The 24,361-nt window shown below is 40.3% G+C and overlaps 1 protein-coding gene across 2 annotated transcripts in view; it reads right to left on the bottom strand.

Annotated features, from left to right (window-relative positions):
• The window catches only part of NFATC1 (nuclear factor of activated T cells 1), a 144,582-nt gene that overhangs the window by 109,403 nt on the left and 10,818 nt on the right, over positions 1 to 24,361 (bottom strand). For both annotated transcript variants that reach the window (XM_065398980.1, XM_065398981.1), the window contains exons 2-3: positions 22,415 to 23,516; positions 9,340 to 9,499 (exon numbers count right to left, since the gene is read on the bottom strand). In XM_065398980.1, coding sequence (XP_065255052.1) covers positions 9,340 to 9,499; positions 22,415 to 23,516 — 1,262 coding nt within the window. The remainder of the gene's footprint in view (positions 1 to 9,339; positions 9,500 to 22,414; positions 23,517 to 24,361) is intronic.

The following is a 24,361-nucleotide window of genomic DNA, read 5'->3' as shown; positions in this document are numbered from 1 at the left end:
TGCCTAATAGCATAGATTTATTGAAAATGCTACAGAGTAAATACTGTGTACATGCAGGGACCACTTTTCAACATTAATATCTCAGACATCTGAATAATTTTCTCAAAAGACAGAAATCTATTAGGCCATGCAATTAACTGCTTGTCAATTTTTATTTTTAAATTATAGCTGTTTTGGACTCCTATGAGTGCAAATAAATCCTCAGAGACCTGACTCGTTGTCATCTCTGTCGACTTCTCTCTTGTTTAATTTAAGATGAACTATTTCTTTTTAATATAGTTTTAAAAAGTGAGAGAGAAAAAAATACCATGCTCATGGGCTGTGTCTGACAGCTCTCAGCCAAGACTGAATTTATAAAACTGAATTAGCAACAATGAATTCTGTAGGAGTATCTGCAGTACAGTCTGACCAGAAGCACTACAAACACCTTGCTAATCTGCTGCAACTCAGGTAGCCATTTCCCTAGCACGGAGCTGTAAAGAGTCAGTTGGTCCATTTCAGTCAGACTTTATTTCTTGTATGTCTCATTTTCTGCCATCATAACAACCAAGACACAACTCGGTCAACCAGAACTACCCTTTCTTCGGTGTTGTGGGGTGGGCAGAGAGATTTTTCCCTATTTAAGATAAGCTTTGCTGTGAACTCAATGCTTGCGAGCAAAGAGCACATCATCTTACAGGCAACAGAAGAATATCTGTCCATAGACACAGGCCGTAAGTCAAGAAGTGTCCTATAATGATGAGCAGATGGCTGAACGGTAAGGAAAGGGCTGGAGTAGGGAGCTGCTACTTAATGGTACCCTATGAGCATCAGTCAGAGCAGAGATATTTTGAACTACACTGTAAAATAATGATAGATCATCCTATCACATGGTGCTCAAAAAACCCCATTCACTCTGCACACAATACCCACAACTGAAAAGATCAGTGTGAGGAACCATATGTTATACAATGTGGAATCATTATCCACTGATATAAAGGAGCAGAAGAATTTAATTTTTGGTATTTGGTCATGGTTGTAAAAAAGTATAGTAATACTGATCTAAGTATTTGTCAGGAGAAAAAGAACGATTACCTTTTTGTTCTGCTTTTCCTTGCTTTTCTTTGTTTTATAAAGATTTCCTCTGCACTGTTTTTAGACGGTTAGGCTGTATACAGAATGCACCAAAATTGATCAGACAATAGAAGCAGACAGACCAGGTTCTGCAAATTGGTAGACATAGATTCCTTCCCTGCTTCCCTTCTACATCCAACCACGATGGAAAATATCCATTAAAATGTATGTAAGTAGCGTGAAAGCAATGTTGGCACTGTCCACATCACATCTATCATCACCAAAGGACAAGTAGAAGATTATCCACAGATCATGAAGAATTATGTGATATTCCCTGTTGAATCCCTCATCTCAAAAGTCAGCCAAAAAGGAAAACAGGGAAGGGTTGAGAAGGAGGGAAGTTGAGAGCAGATATCCCCATTAACTAGTGAACAGTATAATTTCTAGAGACAGTGAAGGTGAAGCAACGGAGGACATTCTATATCAGTTTGACAGTTTTTCTTCTTCCCTCCTCCCTAAAATAAATACTTTTCAGTTTACTTTGAGTGGTCTTCTAGTGTATTTGATAAAGGCTGTTCCAAAACAGACTCATTCCTAACATAGGCAAAAACCAAATATAACCCCCTGGTCAGCATGTGTTACATGTCCCTTTCTATGTCCAATCCAGAGAGGATTATTATTAATAATTATTTGTATTACTGTAGTACATAAAAGTCCCAATCATGGACCAGGACTTGGTTGTGCTAGGTGCTGCTAACACAGAACAAAAAGATGGTCCTAGCACCACACAACAAATGGACAGAGACAGACGGGAATGCACAGAAACGGAGCTTGGCTCTTGAGCTGAAGCTGTAGTGACTCAGGCTGATAGCTCTGGTGGTTCAATCCCTGGTGTCAGCCAAAACAGTGGCCATTAAACACCCTCCACACCCAACACCATCATCCTGCTGTATTGTCCTTTCCTAGTGGAAATAAAATGTGAATCATAGACAAGAGGTTTGTTAAATCCCTCCAGTCAGAATGGTCAGTTGATTATCTTTGCTACCAATAGGGCCTCTTTAGCAGTAGGAGTATGTGCTGCAGCGTGTCTGTTTGAGCATAGGCAAAAGACATTTTTAAGAGAGAGTTGAACGCATCACCAGACAACTGGCAATTGTGGTTCCCACTTGAAATGGGCTGTTGTTCCAAACTACAGAGGTCTGTCCCCAAAACCCTATTCTTAAGGTGGGGATAAAGTAGCACTTCACATTGTCAGAAAATCTTGACCGGCTGATACATGGATACAGATTATTACTTTCCTCTGGAGATGCCCTTCCAGGGAGGATAGCAGCCACTGATGTAGCTATGCTTATGTAGTAATCTTGTGGGAGCAATTTTATGTGAAGTAACCAAAGAGAGCCCTCTTGCCACAACACCCCACCCCCCAAAAAAGACCCCTATTTAATGGTGAAAAGCTTTCAACAAGTTCTCCCCCATTTGTTAGATTTATGGAAGCAATAAGCAGCCATAAAACATCTGCCAGATCATTCTACTTTTCAGTTTTGATTATCTGTCTGCTAGTTTGAGGAGAGCTTTAACTATGCAGATGCAAGAAGTGTGAAAGCCATTCAGCTTAGATTTATTCTTGAGTAGTACCGGCTGTCTAAAATGGGGCTATAAAATCTAGACTCCCTGTCTGGTTTGTTGTATGGCTTTGTGCTATTAATTGCAATTTGGCTAACAGGTGCTTGCTGCCGTCTTTACATTCTTACCATAAAAAAGGATTATATTTCTATCTGGATGAAAGGGTGGTGCTTGCTTTTAAGCAGAAGTTTAAAAAGGCACATAGATGTAGTTCATCGTTTCCCAATAAAATTGGGAATCACTGCTAACTAACAAAAAGTGGCCTTTTCTCTTTTCCCTTTGAGAGGAAGGGAGGAAAACAATTTAACATGGTTGTTTGCATATCCACTCCGCTTCACCAAGTGTCAGATGGTCATGAGTTAGACCCACTATGGACTTACTCCCATGGACCGCTCTAATTCCTTTGACTCATCCAGTAATGAGTCCTTTCTGTATCTTCAAACAAGCACATCAAGGTTGGGCCCCAATCCAGAAAAGTATCTAAGCACACATTTAACTTTGATTTAAATTAGACTGGTCACATGCTTAAAGTTAAGCACATGCTTAAGAGCTGGGATGAATCAGAGCCTTGGTGTGAGAGCTTTGTCTGCAGCTCCTTTTCCTGGAACAACATTTGTGAAACTTGCCAGCTCATTAACTCTTCATCTCTTTTCAAATATCATCTGAAAATGTCTCTTTTTTGCCTTAGCCTATATGTCTTCATTTCTCTCTCCCTCTGACATTGTTGATTTAACTTTGCAACTCTATTCCCTAATACTGTAAAGCATTTGAAATACAGTTGTGTGAAAAACACTCTACAAAAAAAAAATGGAGGTGTAAAAGCCTGATCCAAATACATTAGTGACTGTTCGAGTAGGCACTGCCTCATAAAGTTAAAACAATATGATGTTAGCTACTGGCTAAGCGTGAGACAAAGTTCATAAGAATTCTTGAGACCTGAAGGCATCTAGACAGCCCTGCAGTCGGAGTTTGGTCCCTGAAGTCTTCGAGCCATTTAATTAATTGGTTATGTAATCCTTGAATATTTTGGATGAAAAGGCTAACACTCTACAAGTGTGAAAATGGACAGCAACCAGTTAAAGAAGGTCACATGGCTATATTTTCAAAAGTATTTAGGTGCCTAAAGATGCAGATAGATGCCTAGTGGGATTTCCAAAAGTGCTTAAGCACCAATAGATTTCGATGAGAGTTAGTAGCCTCGCCTGCATAGGCACCTTTGGAAATCCCACTAGGAGCTTAAATACCTTTGGAAAGCTGGCCCAAAGTGCATAGATTAGATGTAAAAGGGACCATTTAACATCCAGAATGTCCACCACAAAGCAGTACCATCCAGCTTGTGTGTGGAAAGTGTATTTGAATGGAAATCATTTTGGTTAGTGGCATAAAATAGTAGGCAAGGACATTTTATGGCTATAAAATGAGGGAGTTGAGCGCACTCAGCTACTCACAGGATTAGATGAAATTCTGCTTTGACACACACCCTGTGTAACCACAGCAATTTCAGTGGGGTTGCATGGGGAGTGGAATCAAGAAAAATATGCTTCCAATATTAATGTGTTTTCAAGTGATATACGAATTCTAACACCAAGTTTCCCTATCTTAAAAAACAAACGAAAACTACTTTTCTTCCTTGGCCATACACCTACCTCAAATTGCTGCTGATATTGCAGAAAATTCCTTACATTCTTTACATATAAGCATTCAGGTAATAAATAAGATTTTGAACGCAGATCTTAACCTATTCCATTTTGTTTGAATATTTTCTTTTACTGCTCAGTCCAGTCCATTATGGGAGTAGCTAAATGTTTTAATTAAACATTCTTGAGTATTTGGATTTTATCTCTCATAGATACACCACACCCTGGTTGTAAAAATACCATCAGAAGCAGCCAAAATACTTTTCTTTCACTAAAGAGGAGTTGTTAATTAGAATAACTATATACCGGCTACCTTGCAAATACCTTACATTTATAATCTAGGGCCTTTCCTCCCCATGACTATATACACTTTACAAATAGCTTTCCTCCCCTCAAAGTGCTACACAAGCAGTATTCATTAGATTACTGACCTGCAGATGAAATGCCACCACCTCCAGGTAGAATGCAGCAGCCATTTTATACAACACTAGACAATCATGTTTAGAATGAAGAATGAGAAATCTCTCTAACTGGGAAAAGCTTTTAGACTCTTCGAATGTGTCAGATTCGTTGTTGGTGTAACCTCAGCTAGAATTTGGCCAGAACTATCTAATGAATTTGTCTTAGGGTTTTCTATAATGCCCATCACAAATTACTTCTCAGGAAACTCCAGGGTTAATACCTTAACTCTTGCAAAAAGTGAAACATTATCATTAAGAACCATGTGTTCAGGGCCTGGATTTTGCTTCTCAAGTGGTCAGGTTCTCAATTTTCAACCCTCATCTGAAATATGGCACCTCCAGCAGCACCATATGCCCCCATCACTGGCTGGGGCATTGATGCAGTACTGACTCAGAGGGGAGAATACTACCTATTAAACACTAAAGGCAATTATGACTAGTAGCATATTTCTATGAGCCAAAGTATAAAAACCCTTGCCAACCATTACCTCATCGCCACTGACTAACCAGCACCTTTGATTTGCCAGTGTTCTGAAGCATTATTAGCTTGCTGGGTGTGTCAGCTCATCCTGCTCTCCCAACATTTAGAAATCAAGACTGATGATAGCTCCGGGCTGCCGTGGCAGCTCCACACCCAAGCAGGTAGAGAGCAAATATGCAGGAGTGGAACACTGCATTAGGAACGCTGGTAGGTGAGCATCGCTATATGCAATTTTAAATGCAAAAGAAAAAATCATCATAGGTAAATGCATGGAGGAGGGTGCAGCCATCAACGTGGGGGAAATCCATCCTACCTGCAGGAATCCCTAGTAAGCAGGCTCTATGTGGATGATGCAAGGGGGCTGGGAGGCGAACAACATCCTCCCGTCTGGGGGTCAGAGCCCAGGACTGCAACCCTATGGCACAGAATAGCAACTACAGCCCTTCTATACCACTTGATTGGGTGTTGGGGGATAGTGGACCAGTGTAAACATGACTCTTGTAGCCCCTCCCCATACTGACCCATTGCTTGATAATAAAAATGGTGGTGACCATGTCCACGGCATGCAGTGGGAGGGGGGGTAAGCACCTATTGTGCAGCAGCCTTGCCTGCATTCCCATCATGTAGCCCCATTGTAAGGCTTAAATGGTGCAGCCCTCTGTAGCATGGATGAATTTCACCTGCCTCGAGGAGCCAGAGGATCCATGAGAAAATTAGGCTTACACCCTGCAGAGCCCGTCACCTCTGTGAGGGGAGCCTGCCTTCCTTCCATGCTCTCTCCTGACAGTGAGCATGTTTCCCTCAAGAGCCGTTGGCTCCCAACTGCAGCTGAGCATTTTCCTCTCCTCCAGGAGGAGTGAATACTAGGGGGAGGGAGCTAATGCGGACTGGAAAAGAGTTAAACACTGGCTGGCTAGAGAAGAGTAACCTCCATGGCAATTTGCCACAGAGTTTAACCTCCTGTATTTGAGGACCATGCCACACACAGCGGTTGCTCCCTGGCTCTACTTCCCCTGTGGCCTAACACACCCTGCAAATGTCTCCAATGCGTGGGGGAAGCATCTTTGGGTCTTTTCTAGTGCATTTTCTCTTCTGTGTTGCTGAAGGAAAGGGAAGGGAATATTTTTTTAAAAGTTTAAAATGAACCCTCCAAAAGTAACAGCAACAGATAAATGCAGCTACCAGAGCAGGAAAATTGGAAGCAGAGCATACAGGGGAAGCAGTGGAGGTCAGCAGAATTTCATAATGGATTTCAGTAACATAACACAATCAAAAACGCTACACTGTATCAGAGCAAAAAGCCTGAACCAAAACCCCAGATCAAAACACCCCTGCACTCCGGTAGAGCATGGATTCAGATCTGAACTTTGCAGCTCTGGTCTGTCCTCAGCTCATCAGACAGTCCCCTTACGCAGAGGGCCTTATTGCAGAAATCAATGCTCTCACTTCTCACGCTCGGGCGTTCTACATTATCTCTCCTTTTATATAGTTTACTTTTAAAAAAATCCAAACACAGATACAAGTCTGGTCCAAGCCAGTAAACTAAGGCTCACCATATTCCTGAGTGGATGACACTGTAAAAGTTGGGATGGATGAAGAGAGGGTTAATCTGGGAAAACTCTTCTCTGTCCATGTAGCTGGGGCAGTCCACTCCTGCCTTCTATTGCCTGTGTCTCCCTGTGCCATTTATTTGAGTTTCCGCCACCAATACCCTTGCAATCCTGTGTAACAGTCTATTTACAACAGCCCCCATGCTTCCAGCCCTCACCTCAGGACCTGAGAGGAGCAGAGGTCTCCCGTCCCCAAGGCTTCTGTGAGACTGTGCTCAGCTAGCTCTGTTTCTTTCTCTCCCCTGGCACTGCCTTCCTGTGTCGCTCTATCAGTTTTGAGCTGATGAGCTAATTGGCTTGTTAGCCCACCGAGCTCACCAGCCTGATTAGCTAATTACCTTTAATTACCCCAATCAGCTTTCCCTGGGGAAACTAATGGGTGTCAGAGTGATCAGAGTGCAGGCTCGCCTGTTAACTCCCTGCACTCTGCCACTGTCCCCTTTGGAAATGTGGGGGTTGGGGTGAGAGGGGCGTAGCACTTAATCTCCCTATTATAACAGAAGGATTGAAAAATAGACTCATCTTTATCAAACCAACAGATCAAGCTGGGTACTTACTCCTTGTTAAATTCTTTCCTCTTCCTTTCTTTGCCACTTGTCTGCCCCCTTCATTTTCCCCTTCCTTCCTTCCTTTCTGCCGTCCTCTCTATTCAGAGGCAGTATACTTCATTCCCTGCATACTGGAGCAGGAGATTATAGGGGAAGTGCCTGGACACATGTAACCCAATTAAATGTTGGCAGCGTATTCAGTGTTTCCACTACGCGAGTTGGAAATTTTTAAATGTCAAGTTGACCACTGTGAATTGATGCTTCCCATCTACATTTCTCTGCATCAAGCAGCTAATAGAGTATGTATTCATTGTCATCAAGTGCCACAAATCTCACTTTAAGACCATTCACAAACGTTCAGCTAAAATTCTTCATCTTTCAGCAGGTCTCTCCCATAACCCCATGTCACCAATGACTTTTGGCAGAAACAAACAACAAACTAGGACTCTGCAGACTCTCACTCACTCTCTCCTTAGCTATCTCACTAAATATATACAGCATTCCTCCACTGAGTATCATTTCGATCTTGCATAATTCCTTCAAATAATGTGTTTGATAATAGATTTTAAAGTAGATAAACACATACTGACTTTGTGTGCACAGACTCTACATGGTCTGAAGCCATCCAGCAATACAGCTGGTCTTTTGAAAGGATGTTACTCCCAGAACAAACATTGTAGCTTCAAGGCAATCATTTTCTGTATTGATCCAAACTCTGCTGGCCTTACTCACATTAGCAGACTTCAGTGGGACACTATCGTGGGAGTAAGGGGAATAAGGTGTGAGCCTTTATAAGCAGAATTCATTACAGGTAGAATCAAAACACAAACAGAACTGCCCTGATACAGTAGAACCTCAGAGTTACGAACACCAGAGTTATGAACTGACTGATCAGCCACACACTGGAACTAGATGTATGCAATCAGGCAGCAGCAGACAGGGTAAAAAGGACAAATACAGTACAGTACTGTGTTAAATGTAAACTACTAAAAAAAAAGGGGAGGGGAGGAGTTTAAAAAATGATTTGACAAGGTAATAAACTGTTTCTGTGCTTGTTTCATTTAAATTAAGATAGTTAAAAGCAGCATTTTTCTTCTGCATAGTAAAATTTCAAAGCTGTATTAAGTCAATGTTCAGTTGTAAACCTTTGAAAGAACAACCATAACATTTTGTTCATAGTTACGGACATTTCAGAGTTACGAACACCTCGGGAATAGAGGTTGTTCGTAACTCTGAGAATCTACTATACTTTAAAATATGTTTGGGGGCAGAGGGGGAGGGAGGGAAGGAAGGAGAGTCACTTATCTGATCCTTTAAACATTTCTTACTAGAAGAAACCCTGCTCGTTGTCATTCTGTGTAGCAAAATGCACCATAATTTTAAAAATGTCTATGAAAGAGTTCTCACTGAATTAGTTCTCAGTGCAACTCAGCAAAATATTATGAGGGCTTAATCTTGCTCGTCTTGTTACTGAGAGAAGTCCCATTAAAATGAATGAGATTACTCACATGAGCAAAACAAAGAGGATTCAGTTTATGACACTATTTACTTAAATACTGAAGATTTAGAAACTAAAAAGTTTAGTAGAACCCAGGATACTAGATTCGGAGCTCAGATATATGCCACGGTGAATATTTAAGTTCTAATCAAGTATTTGTTAAGCTAGGAATTAGTGCACAGATATAAGATACACATTTATTTGTATCTTCTTATTCAATATGATGCAACAGTAGAAAGGAAAGGAAGAAAACAATCATATACAGAGGCCTTGTTTTTTTACAGCCAGTCTATGGAGTTAAAGGTATATATGATGCTGCTTGTGGTCTTTAAAGATCTCCTGGCACTTTTTATTTTGGCAAAGGAAGGGGGTGCTAGCCCCAGTGTGCCAGGATAAACAAGCATCCTTGCCATTACAAATATCAATACCTGCACAACAGGATGTCCCCCAGCAGATGCCTTCACAGCCCCTCGACTCCCCTCCGTCTCATAATGAGCTCTGTGATGGGATTTGGGCTGCTCTTCAATCCGAAGTTCATAAGGTCCTGAGTGAGATGGCAACTGCCAATCAAGGGCAGGCAGGGATGGGCTATAATGGAAGAGAAAGTGTATTAAATATTAACATCAAGTAGACTATCACAGACCACAAGAATCTGGTTCTATTACTTTAGAGACCATGTTTAGCAGTTCATCCTTCACCATCTTACATTTAAAATTTCATCAATATGGATGTCATGACATAAGTAATTTAAAAGGCAATGGTTATTTTATGAAGATTTATGAGTAAAGCATAATTGATGGGCCAGATGCTATCAGATTTGTAAACAAAATGGAAAATTTTCTAAGCATGGTTTAAAAACGCTTTAATGTATTGATCGTTGAATCAAAGGACAAAGGTGGATACAAAGGAATTTAAAGAGTGGTTCTAGTCTAAAAATGACTATTAACTTGGCATTGTGGAAGTTCTACATTTAATGTATCTCACTGACTAGATCAAATCTGCTTCGTTTACAAGAAAAAAATATTCCCCACCGCAACTTCCAAGCCTGAAAACTCATGTTGGATTCTCAAAATTAAGCAGGGTTCTTTCTGGCTGATATTTCATCAACAATGTAGATCTTCAAGCAGAACTTAATTAAGAATTACATTGATGATGATATACAAGCCAGAATAGAATCCAACTCAGTCTCCCAGTTCTATATTGACTCTGCAATTATAACAGAAGTAAAAATAGTAAAGACATATTATTGTCACTAAACAATCAGACATGACTGAATACAACAATAAGAAGCTGCAGGTTTTACAGAGCCACTTTCAGAGAACCACACTTTAAAATAATGTCAGGGGAGAGCATTACTGAAAGAAATGTACTGTTTATGTCACAAAATAAAACCATTGGTTACAACTGTCTTTGATAGGCTCTGGCTTGCTGTAACTTTATTGGTCTTAAAATTAAAGCTAGCCACAGCCTTCTGATAGAAATAATAAGTTTTAGGTTTACTGCATAATCTTTCAAAACCCTGGAATTGGTAAAGTCTCTTAATAGAATGACCTTCAAACATACCTTCTATTCAAATAGTATTCAAATAGTACAACATATTTAAAATAGACAGTTACATATTATACTTTGCATTTATATAGCGCCTTACCATATCTGGGCTCGATCATGCACCATACAAGTCAGTGGAAGTTTTTCCATTAACTTGAACAGGAACAGGAGTGGGATCAAGCCTCAGATGAGAATCTCAATTTGATTTACAGAAGCACTTACTCCCATTGTACAGATGGGAAAGCCAAGACAGAGAGAGGCTAACTTGCCCAAGTTCATATAAGGAGGAGTGACCTGAAGAAGAGCCATGTGTAAACTCGAAAGCTTCTCTCTCTCACCAACAGAAGTTGGTCCAGTAAAAGATATTACCTCACCTCCCTGGTCTCTGTATGAAGGAGTGTCATTTGGAATTAGCCAGTCCCCTGCTCTGACCACTACAATGCCATTGTCGGAAGACAGGATACTGGGCTAAATGGACCTTTGGTCTGACCCAGTATAGCCATTCTTAGGCTACAGCCAGGATTTGAGGAGAGTGAACTAGTGCTGTGAATGGGACAGTTCGAAGTTCTGATACTTGCATTAGATAATCCACCAGAGATACCCTCTGTCTATGGTTGGCTTATTTTACAAAAAGACATGTTGAGATGGGCATACAGCAGAGACAAGCCAATGATGAATGATCAAATGTGTACCAGTCATTTAAAATGTTATAACACATAGATAGTGTTCCATACACTCCAAGACATTATACCAGTTAACTATGAGCATCCCCTAAACAACCCTGTCAGGCTCTGCTGCTTGCTTAGTCAGCTGGAGGCCTTTGACATGAACACAGCTCCATGGCATCCAGCAAAGATGAGAACAAAATATTTTTTTAAAAATATTTCCAATACAATAACTTAAGGAATTAAAACCGTGAGGAATTTATGCTGGGGGCATGCAATGCATTTTCCTTCTTTTTAAATCACCTTCTTTCATAGAAATTAGTTGTCTTAAGGACGCCACAGGCACAAGAGAGGTTCCCTATTGAATGCACATAGTGTACAAGCAAGCACCTTTTCAATCTGAGGCAGAAAATTACATCTCAGAGTTCTGCTGGCTCCACAAACCAGTCAAGACTCTTATCGTTTGTGTCACCACTAAAACCTTTTGACAGACAGAAGCCCAATATCCTCCTCCCCTTGTCTGTTATTTAGGACCTGACACTTTACAGAAATACACTTGCTTACTTGAGCCACTGCAAATAGTCCCATTGACTCAACACATAAAGTTAAGCCCAGTCACAAGTCTTTCCGTGATTGGGGCCTTAGTCTAGATATGTGATAAAAGCTAATTGCTTTTTAATTTTTATTCAGTACCTTTTTACCAGCACATTTAATTTGTAACTGGGAGGACATGTGTGTAATTATAGGCCGGGCTGCTAGCACCGTATTGCCCAACACTTCCCATTATAAGACCTTATTTTCAGTTGGTTTCAACTTTGCCAAATGTTAACCATTTAGGCTGAGATTTTCCAAGCTGGGTGTCTCCTCAGACTGAGTTTTTTGGAAAATGTCATAATCAAAATGATTCAGCCATTTCTGAGAATTAAGCTACGGGAAAAAATGCTGGTTTGCACATGTTACACATTTTTGGTGACCTTACTTTGAACAGCTCTAACATCACCATGCTTTGGAGCAGGAACGGCCAAGTTATAAACTTTCCAAAAAAATCACACTTCAGAAGAGACTTATTAGCTTAATAGCTAAAATCTCCAAAGATTCCATTGTCACTAGGTATGCTCAACATAAGAATGGCCATACTGGGTCAGACCAAAGGTCCATCTAGCCCAGTATCCGTCTTCTGACAGTGGCCAATGGCAGGTGCCCCAGAGGGAATGAACTGGTAATCATCAAGTGATCCATCTCCTGTCGCCCATTCCCAGCTTCTGACAAACAGAGGCTAGGGACACCATCCCTGCTAATAGCCATTGATGGACCTATCCTCCATGAATTTATCTAGTTCTTTTTTGAACCCTGTTATAGTCTTATAGACCTTCCCACCCGACAGGTTCCTAGAGCCCAGGCTCCAGCCCAAGCCCAGATGTCTACACAGCAATGAAAAAGCCCCGCAGCCTAAGCCCCGCAAGCCCATGTCAGCTGGTATGGGCCAGCTTCACGTTTTTTCTGTCCTGTATAGACATACTCTCACATTCCCAGTGCTGACCAGAATGCATATGCCATCCCCATAGAGCAACTGAGCATACGCCATACCCTCATAGCTCCCACCTGCGTCTGGACTGTACATGCACCATCCTCACATAGTGGCTAAACATGCTCCAGCCCTGGTCTACAGGGTCAAAGGTGGCTACAGACCCAAGAGGGGAGGGGTACAGGAACTGAGAGCAGGGAGCCCGTCTCTTCTGTCCTGTCAATGACCCTCCACGCTGCCAGAGTTCCAGCATGGGGAAAAGGAAGCTGCCTGAATCAAATGCAAAGCAGACAAGAGACAGACGGGGGAAGGAAAAGGAGTAGATTGGGAAAAGGAGTGGTGAAACTGGCACTGGCATGGGTGGGAGAAGACTGGGATAAGGAGCAGGGGAGGATACTGATGGGGTCAGACTGAGATCCCTGGAGGGGAGATTAGGACTGGCTGGGCAAGGAGACTGGGGGAATGGAGACTGGGATTAGGCAAAGAAAATGGGACTGGGATAAGGAGCGGGGGGAAGAGGGGAAAGAAGAGACAGGACTCAGACAGATTTAAGGCAGAAGGGGAAAAGCTTATGGGAAATGGGCAGAAGAGTCTGTGCTGCTCCATTTACCTCCGTAATCCTGTCTCCCAAGAAATGAGGCCTCACCCATGTCAAGCCACGCCTACACACACGAGGGCACACACCCCTCCAGAGCCTGAAATGAAACCCAAGATTCCAGAGTCTCACCAGTCCCCTGCTGTCAGCAAATATCTGTGAAATTATCTGGCAAAGTGTGTGTCTCCTCTCCTGCTAGTGCTGGTCCACAGAGGATGACAATCTACTACTATCAGTTACTCTATTAGCCCAAGTGGCAGAAATCAGTGTAGTGTATCTAAAGGTTCCAACCTGCCTGATGATGCCAATATGATGTAGATGCCAATATGATGCCACATGGTGGGCGTTTCTGTTTTTTCAATATTTGCACAGGAAACCTTAAGTCTGGCATATCCTAACTTGCATGCTTGACTTTGCAACCTTAATAATGTTCTTTAAACATCTTTTTTTGTGTAATTTATATTATATATACATACACATACTACATACCTACAGTATTATAGTTGCCCTTAATTTTCCAGTTTTCCTTAAGATACATTTCTTGTTAAATTATTTGTATTGCAGTAGCACCTAGAAGTCCCAGTCATGGGCCAGGGCTCCACGGTGCTAGGTGCTGCACAAACATGGTTATCTAGGTATCTAAGATTCTCTTGTACTTTTTTTTATACTTACTATAGAATATATCTTGAAAACTGTAGGTACTGAAGTTATTTCTCTGCTAATACTTATGGTTGGATCCTGCACCACCGAAGCCAATGGGAAGCTTGCCACTGAATACAACGAGGGCAAAATGAAGTCCTTTGGGCTCAATAGTACCTTCAGGCACAGCCCACAGTAAGGGTTGGGTTGGAGCTACCCTGCCCTGGCAGAGCTCTGGGTGGTAGAGTTGCAGACTGCCTACTGGAACTCCTCAGTGTGGAAGGAGAACATGCTGCTACTACCCCTCTTTATGGGATGCTGGCTTACTACTCCCAACATGGCCAGCCAGCACCTCAAATGATGCAAGAGAGCAGCAGGACCATGGCCTGCCTACCACACTTAGGTGTGCTGTGTACCCCTGAAGCATTAAGGGCAAAGCAGCTCACCCAAGCACAGGGACTGCAATTCTGTCTGGTTCTTATGCAGGCAACAATAGGGGGAAGGAGATGAAGGATGATAGGGTCTCTTATGCCCTCCCCCAGCACTGTGCATTCACACAAGCAGAACCTGGCCCTTAGTTATTGAAAGGCAGCTGGCAAGTGTTTAAGACCACCGTTGTGTACATATTGCATTCTGGATATACTTCTGCCTGAAAGATTCCTGGAAAACTTTCTGGAGAAACTCTATTTGACTGCAACAATAAATAACAAAGACCAGAGCAAAACACCTGCATATCTCCTGCTGATGATCAGCACACATATTTAAACAGATGTTTCTGGTTTTAGGTATGTTCATATTTGACGGATCTTTTCTCTCTTTTTCTGAGGACATGGCCTCTCTTGGATTAAGACATTTTACCACTAAATAAAAAAAGCACTAATCCAACTACCAGCACAAACCTTAGAGTCCTCAAGTGCAAAAGGAATAATAATAATTAATAATAAAAATAATAATAAAAGACATGAAACTGACTGGAAAATAACCTGATCTCCCCTGATTTTGTTTCTTTGTTTAAAATCTTTAAATTAGCACTTAAAATTGTAAAATACAAAGGAAAGTTACTGATTCTAATGTAACACTGGTCATAAAAATCTGGTTTGCTGTTAGCTTCCTATCAATCATCAAAATTCCACTATGAATCCTGACTGATAATAAATTGACAATTAATGATAGTTTTCCTGATAAAGGAAGCAGAGTGATGAATTTAACAGTTTCATGGGCTGTGGCTGTCAGAGCTATTTCCTATTTTAGGTTATCTTCATCATGCACTTAATTTCCTGCAGCATAATATGGTTAAAGGAAAAAAATCATGGAGCAAATATTTTAGTGTTAAAAAATTAATCTGAGTGCTGAAAAGATCCCTATCAATTTGGGAGAGCTCAACTCTACAAGCTGGTGAAGCCCCTATTGTAGTGGAGAAAATAACACCGGGACAGATCCTCAACTGGTGTAAATTGGTGTAGCTCCATGGACTTGTTCACACCAGATTCTCTTTCTCAAGAATGAAAGTTTTCTCCTGTGACATGATAAATCCAGCTGTGATCCTTCTAAAAGCCATAAGCAGGCCTGCTTGTTTCAAGTCAGTTAAATTTTAAAAAAACTGGATCACCTGAACCCAGTAGGACATAAATCAGGCTACAAGATTGATGAAAAGTGACTTTTTTCACTTACCCAGATAAAGCATGTGATTAAATCAATCATAGATTAGCCAGTCTAACTGACCTCGGTCTTTAATAGAAAAAATTTAGATTAGCGGACAAAGAATATATTAAGCAGTATGTTATCATGTCAGTTGAAATAAAAAAGATCTTGGGTAAAATTTTCACAGGTTCCTAAGTGATTTCTGGGCCTACGCTGCATTTTCAAAAGTGACAGGCATTTAGAAGCCTAAGTCTTACTGAAAGTCAATGGGATGCAGGTTTCTAAATGCCTACATCACTTTTCAAAAAGGAGCTTGTGCTCATAAACTTTTGCAGATTTTGCCCTTTAACTGACCCTGTCATATTTAAGGGTCTCAGCACTGTGATTGATCTTACATGAGGCCTAATTCTGATCTGACTTCCAGTATAGCATTGTAAATCAAGAGTAATCCATTGAAGTCAATGGTGTTACAACAGTGTAAAAATGGTGTATTGGAGAATCAAGCCTTATGTTTGTTCTAATGCCTAAGTACAAAGACAGGGTGACTGAGAATCAGGCCCTCTTAAGCCCTTCTTTATCACTCTGGTAGTGTAATGAGGCCCTAAAGAGGGTGGAAACAACCCCGGAGAATATTCCCAGTGCAAAATGTCTTCCTAACCACTGAAAAACTGGTGTGAAGTCTCTGCACTGGCCCTGCTCCCAGCCCCTGGCATAGGGGACATGGCTGGAATGTATTTCACCATGACTATCCTCTGCTAGGAGACCATGGGATGTAAAGCCTAAGTTTATACCAGGCACCAGTCTTGCCCCTGGACAGCCCAGAATGTGGGAATGCTAACGTGCCTTTTATTCATTTTTATAAGCCACCTTCCCTTCCCCTCTCTCACATCCATCCTTGCCCTAAACATCGGAAAAGTGCAATTGAGAATTAGGCCAGCTGGACAGATTTAGGGCCTGAGCTCTCAAACACTTATGCATTTGAATATATCTACTCATGCAATTAGTCCCACTGAGTTCAATAAGCCTACTCCTATGAATAAAATTTCTCAAATGGGGAAGCTTCTGAAGTATGGGGTCATTAAGTTGGAATGTACTGGTCTATCTTAAACCTTTGTGCTGTCCTTCTAAAAGTCTTGTATTTATTTAACTGATATTTTTATACGCGAGTAGTTAATAATGTTTAGGAAAGATCTCTGATATCATGTCAAGAGAAAGTTTTTTCTTTCTTAATGCCAATTTCTATGGTAAGCTTTAGTTTCATGACAATTCATTTTTTTTAAATAACCAGTTTACATCTCATCTTTACCCTAAGAACAACAACATTTAGTTTAAAACAGCAGTTCAGCCTTACCTATAGTTTAAAAGGAAGATCCTGACTGCTGGTGATTATTAAAGGTCTCATGATACTTTTTTGCAAGAATAGGGTAGTTAGTACAAATGCCCTAGCTAGATTCCAGTGTGGTAACTAGTTATACTTGGCCTACCTATTATAATTGTTATTAGTAATATTTATATTAGAATAGAACTCAGAGATAATAATGAAGACAGAAGTTTCATAGGATAAGTCTCTGTAAAAGCACATGTGAAGACACAGTCACAGTCCTGAAGCGCTTGCAATATGAGAAATATATTTACTGTATATTCCCCCTGCAGGTTTATTTGCATAGATTTTTCTCACTTCCTATCCTACACAGTAGAGAAATGCAGCCGTGGGCTGTTAAAACAGATGCTATGTTCCACTACAGAGGTGGCTGCATTTCCTTGGTATGTGAAGCAAGTGACTCCTGTTTCTAGTTCATAAAGTACTTTGGGATTCTTCATGATGAAAGGTGGTATATAAATATAAATTATTATTATGATGCTCAGGGGCAATCCTTATGAATTTGAGCATCCCATAGCCTATACTTCAAAAGGTATTGGCATAGACAAAAATTTATTCTTATTGATTTTTCAGACAAGAGCATGGAAACAGCAAAGAAATATTTCATAAAAAGAGCACAGTTAAAAATTGGAGGCTTCCCTCACTGCTCTGAATTTAATATTATACTATGCTAAAACTAGCCATCAAAAAAAACAAAACAAAGGCCATTAACAAAGATCTCACAAGGGAGCTTGGACACATTCCAAAACAATGGGAGAGAAGAGTTCAGTTTAACTAAGCCACTGCCCCAGGGTAGCCCTCAGAACCGTACTACAACAATCGAACAAGCTCAGGACCTCAGCCCCACAGGATACTATAGCAATCAACTTTACCTAAACAACAAATATAACATGTGGGTATATGAGAACTGATACCAGTCCTGAAGATGCTTTGTTATAGGGAGTAGGATGCATAGCTAGAGATACTTCAGGCACACAGAGACTGTGTGCCCACTGCTACACCCCATTGTTGGGTGTTACTTACTAACCCCCATGGGACAGCTCTGCTGGCTCATCTTTATGGGATGGAGCCATGGCCTCCCCAACTCTGTGACCCCTTGAGGTGCAATACTTTCCGATGGAGCAGCCCATGCACTCCCCTAAGCACAGCTGCTTCAATTCTGCCTGACTGCAAGAAGGAGAAAGGGGAAATGTAAAGAAAAAGAATCCTAAATATATTATTTTAAAAATATATTATTGGAGGAGGGGGAAAGAGTGCTGATTTGTGATTTTTGAACACTTGGAGTTTGCAAAACTGGAGGTTTAAGAATCTAACACCAATTCCATGAAAAAAAAGTACACATGCACAAAGACCAAATGTGTGTTTGCCACTCAGGTAGATGGGTATCCTGCCACACAATTTGTATTTGTAAATTACAGCTTCCATGTGTAAATATATATATATATATGAATGTGCATTTCTGTGGGCACAAGTACTTGTATGTATATTTTTAAGGCTGAAAAATTGAGACTGCAGCTAAAAAGTTAGCTTTCAACTTTTAGAAAAAATAAGCCATACAAGAAAACATAGTAGGGAGCTTTAATAAGCCCACCTGAAACTGACATTCAATTCCTGGAAGCTCCTTTTCATGTGGTACACCTCATACATACCATGCATGACCAGTGAATGTAGCAATACTATACTGCCCTACAATTAATGCAAACACGAATGTTACAGGCCATCACACTTTTTGGATTCATGTGATAAAATAAGTATGATATACAAAAGGAAGCTGTTGCTTTTCAATGGACAAGTAAAGTCTCTAGGAAATTTCAAATGTTATATAGTCCAGACATACAGATCTATCAGCTCAACAGACAGAAATACATACCCTACATGAGGTTTTCAGAAATCTGGAATTTTTGTGAAGTGAGATGCCAGTTGTTTTTGATACTACAAAGAGAATTTTTGGACATGCAAATAATTATTTTAAAGCCTATTTTCTTTGTTAAAAAAATCCTAAATACTATTTGGTCACGATATTGTCTTTATCTATGCCCAAGATTAAAAGTGAAATAAAATTTAGTATTTCTAGTTTGATTTTGAACTTATCATCCTTAGTAAACATTAGTCCAAAAACATTTTGAGAAAGTATGTTAGGTACATATAGAGAGATGTAACTTATATAGAGATTGCTTGATAAATACAGAAAAATATCTGTTTCCAAAATAAATGGCTGATAAGGTGTTTCCTTTTAATTATGTACTGCATTTACTCTAGAAGAGGAATTACAAACGGAAGATGATCCGTTTTACAGATTGTTGAGACAGGTACAATTCAAGAGGATGCCTGAGTCACATTTTTACACTTGCTTTGTTTTATGGAGTCTACAGATAAATCACGAATGTAATAAAAGTGAGATAAGCACTAGACAGCCTAATAACAAAGATCTTGGAATAAACACTAGGAAGTGATCTTCATAATATTCTATCTTCCCTCCTTTCTTCTTTACCCTCCATATAAGAATTTACCTTTAGAGTAGAGTATTTTCCTACATAGATGGAGAATTTTAGATAGCAGATATTCCATTTTGCTGCAAGCAAAATGGTTCACATTGCTATCACTCAGCTTATATCGCTGAACATGTATCTTGTAAATATCTGTTTCCCTTATAAACATGTTCTGCATCCTAAAGTGCAGCATACAAGTTTAAAGGCTAAGGTCCTGATCCTGCAGAGAGAGCCATGTGGGCAGACTCAATTCATCGACATCTTCTAATGCCACGTGCCTTGAATGGAACTCTATGTAGATACATACAATTCTGCATTGGAATCCACAACACCCATGCAGAGTTCCAGGGACTTCAGTGGGTCTCTCTGTGAGCATAAGGGTTCATGCTAGCAGACCCCAATGTAGGATTGGGGTCTAAGCATCCAACCAATCCCGCTCCCATTGAAGTCAATGGGAGTTTTGCCATTAAACTCAGAATAGGGATCAGAGTCTAAATTGGCCCAATCCTGCAATCCTTATGCATGCTTTGAACCCATACTGAAATTAATGTACACAAGGACCATAGAATCAGGCAAGCCTCAGTTGAGGTAGGAATTATTCTGCCCAGTTATCTATTCCTTCTTTCTCACTCTCCTCCCTTCCTTCCCCTCCTTCCCCCCCCCGTAAACCCTAAAATTATTGGACTAGTTTTAAATACAGTAAGTGCAAAAATGTCACCAATTTTAGAAACAATTTAAAAAAAATAGTTTCCTTTATTGTCTAAGGACCTCTGTAGATAAATCTAAATGGATGTGGCCCTTAGCACTGGCAGATGGTCTGGTTGAAGAAAACTAATAAATTAGGGGTTAAGAAAAGTAAAGAAAGAAATCCAGTGATTTTCCAAATCACCCTTTCTTTTTATTAAAATTATAATACATATTCAGGAAGAGATACAGGAGGTAATTAAATATGGTTATCTAAAAATCCTTATGAGTGGATTTTGGAATGTGTGTTGTTTGTTGGAACCTAACCCTACAATCCCTGCATTTGAAATAGAACAGATGTGTAAAATAACAGGAAAAAAATCCAGACCTGTTGTGACAAATTCTTATCCAGTCTTTTTGGAAAGATTTAAAATAACAATTTCTATTGCGTAGTCTGTGATCCTGTTGACGTCTGTGTTCAATTGCCCAGCACTCTTTCATATACATAAAACGAGAGGTATTTTTTGTGGAAGGAAGCTTGGTCAGTGTATTTGATTGGTGAAATAACTTAAAATCTCATTTCTACGGTAGCTTCCAGCTGCCCTGGAGCACAAGTTAATGAGATCACATGGAAACATATTGCAAACCAGGAAACATATTTTACACAAGACCAAAACAGTGGAAAAAATGTTAAATACACAGCATACGGATGCTTAGTTTTGTACATTTCACCTTTTTTGTTTGTATTAGCACATAGGAATGTTGTGTGCATTCTGAGTGTATATAATAAAACGTGAAGAGAGGCTCTCTGTAACTGAAAGATATTTTTTGTCAAATTGTCATATTATTTCCCTGGAAATTTTAAACAAAAAGAAGCCTGCCTCTTTCAATGAATTTAGACTAGTTTATACCTTTGGAGGGAGAACACAAAAGCCTTTTTAAATATGTAAGAAGGCCCTAAGGGATTTGTCCGGTGCTATACAAACCAAGGGCCCAATCCTGGAAGGCACTGAGCATTCACTACCCAGCAACTTCATTGGAACTGATAGTGCTTAGCCTCTCCCAGGATTGATCAGCACTGTACAGGATCAGGCTGCTAAAGAGAACTCAAACAGATGCTTGAGATCATTCTACCTACAAAGGAGGAGGAGGAGGACTGGGTTTGAGGCTGAAGAGGCACAGTACTGTTTGTTGTGATACAAGGTGCCACAATTTGTTTAGTTGACTTTTGAAAACAGGAAGATGATAGGAAGATGCCACTGATAGGAAGATGCCGCATTGATTAAAGTGTGAAGTGGGGAGAGAAGAGGGTGGTGGGCATAGGTGTTTTCCCTACATAGCCACCTTTTCTCTTCACTTTTAAAAACACGGTTTAAGTTTAACTTTCATCAAGGTACATAGCTTGTTGTGCCTGCAAATTCACTGACTTTTATGATCAGAATTAGAGGTCTTAGACTAGCATTTGAACTATTTGAAAACCAAACTTATCTCTACAGCATTATCCCAAGGAGCATCACCCTCTGTGTTCATTCTTTTTCTAGGAAGACTTAAGAACGAAACCCTGTACATGAGGACAGGACATGGTTATTACTCTTTAAAATTCTGAATATAATTTGGCTTTTTCTTTGCTGACAATACAGTGTTACTGTGTGATAAATAAATGGGACAGGATCTATTTGTGTTACTAGTTCCAATGAGGTTTTTTTTAATAATTGAAAGAACAATGTCAGAAAAAACCTTTGTCTTTCCACGCAAAGGAAGGCAGATGTAGCTTTCAGATGAAGGGAGCATAGTGTATAAGGGTATTGTATTGCATAATATAACCAAGTCATGTTGTGTTTTTATGCCCTGAATAAAAAGCCAACATGGAAAGAGCCCTGGAAGACCCCCATTAGCAGGCATACCTGTGGGGCATGCCATTATTTTATGAGGGGAAAAAATGAAATGTTGAACTAATTAAGTAAATCCAATGGTGTAGCAGCACCATGTTGTCCTACTGACTGACAGAGCCACGGTTCTGAATGTACCTGTATTCCTTGTCTCTAGACTGCCAGGAATGGGGTTCTAGTCTCCTGGGAAAAGAATACTGTCTTGCCAGTTTAACCCCCAGATGAGTGACTCTTAGAACTGCATTTTTTACCACTCAGTGTTTTCATGAGGGTCACTCCACACACCAAAGATGCAATATTATGAAATGGCAAAATAGAGCAGTTAAATATTTGCAGGTGGAGAAGTGGGAGGAACTGTGTTTGGGAAAGGATAGTTGAACAGGAAAAGGAGAAAAAGTACATATAAAAATGTTGTTAGAATTTCTTCATAGATTCAGGAAACCTTACCTCATGTATGATGTAGGACACAGAGACTTTGGTTTGGCCCATTGGTATGGATGCTGTGGCACAGAAAGGTACTGATCACAGAAGTTTCCTTTCCTGATGTGCTGAAACCCGGAAAACTCTTCTGGTGATAAATCAGCAGTTGGTGATATGGTCCCATGATCTTCACCACTTGGTTCAGTCTTGAGAGTCATGGATGGGGTATGATCTATTGCAGTCTTCCTAGATTTAATAGGAATCCCATCATTCATGTCTATTGTGCTGTCAGTGGTAAGGGCATTGATAGCTGCAACTATAGCAGAACTGGTATACTGGTTAGTGTTTCCCAGCCATGTATCATCCGTTACACTAACCCGAGGAGAACTCTGAGGAGAAGGTGTCGGAGAGTGGTGTGGTGAGTAAGAGGTCTGCCTACCATTTAGGCTGTATTTTCTTTTGTTACAGGGAGAAGATGGTCTTGAGTTGCGAGCACTTAGCCAGTTTTCCTCTGTAATGCTTGTTCTGGGAGACGTAGATGGTGAATGTCTTGGTGAATTAAGCAAAGTACAGGCCACCATACTGCGTTGATATCCTTCCTCAGTGTCAGTGGTCTTAGGAGACACACATGGGGACTGCCATGGAGATGTCTGGGGCGAAGTATAAGGATAAGAATAATTGGATTCATAGGAAGAAGCTTCAGAATTGCAACTTCTGGAAGACAAGCTACTTGCAGGACTCAAGCAAGATGGGTCTCTGTAAGCCTCAATGTTTGGTAAATTCAAAGTGGCAGTAGAAGGTGATCGCTTGGCATTTGGGATAGCTTCCTCAACCTCAGCATCATGGAAAAACTGGTTGTTATTATGATGCAGTCCCGGATAAGAAGTTATCTCAATTCTGGGGCTTTCTAATGCTGGAGCTCCATTAGGTCTGACATTTGGAGACAGATAATATCCAGAGGCCCCACCGTCAATGTGTCCTCCATATCCAGAAGGATGATTTGTTGATGGGACAATTGAAATGACAGGATTGGATGTCTGAAGGCCATGACATGGAGTTGACAATGAGGAATGTGCCACATTTAGAGGCAAACCGGCATTTATATTTGAAGATGCATAATTATAGTGTTCTGAAAAAAAAAAATGAATGACATGAGGTGTGTTGCACATATATACTAACCTACTAGCCTACTGAGTCTTAGTGGAGCATGATGCTATAATCACATGAAAACACTGGCATTCCTGAGCAATCTATAACACAGACATGCAAAGTAGTTCAAATACTGAAGGCTGGTACTTTTGAAAATGTTGGTATTTTGGTGGCACAACAAGGCAAATCATCTCTGGGGAAATTGAGTTTCTTTATCTCCAAGGCACTCTTCTTAACAGTCTTGGATACAAACCTTAAAAGCAGAATTCTGCCTTCAAACCACAGAGCTGAAAGACTGCAGTGATATTGCAGACAGAAACTTGCACTTGGTGTAAGTGAGCCATGGTCCCCAAAGAGAAAATAAATAATAGTTAAAAAACCAGGGTGGAGAGAATATAATATGAACAACATGATCAAATACATTGCACTGAAATCACATACAACTAGAAGTTCCACTATGGTACGTTTCCAACTGGTTCCAGTTAACAACTCGATTTTGGAATAGAACAGGTCTATTGGCCTACTCTGGTTTCTGGGACAAGCCAGCAGAGACCAGGTAAAGGATTCACACGGTGATGAAATACGCTGGAATTCCATTAATAAATAATATCCAATAATCCTCTTATCATTTAAGCACTGACTGTGTTCTCTCTCTTCACCTGTATTTTATCAATTTCATAACATTAATTACAATACACATTTTGAAGTGCTGGCACAGTTACACAGTTGGTGCAGAAATCTAGGAGAGTCAGAGATCATCAAACAATTCAATTTGAATCAATACCATTTGGCTTACTGAATGACCATTAGTGAGTCACATGAACT

Source organism: Emys orbicularis, chromosome 2 (assembly GCF_028017835.1).
Source record: "Emys orbicularis isolate rEmyOrb1 chromosome 2, rEmyOrb1.hap1, whole genome shotgun sequence".
Taxonomy (NCBI): domain Eukaryota; kingdom Metazoa; phylum Chordata; order Testudines; family Emydidae; genus Emys; species Emys orbicularis.
Note: the sequence above shows the minus strand (reverse complement) of the source record. Positions and strands in the feature narration are given on the sequence as shown.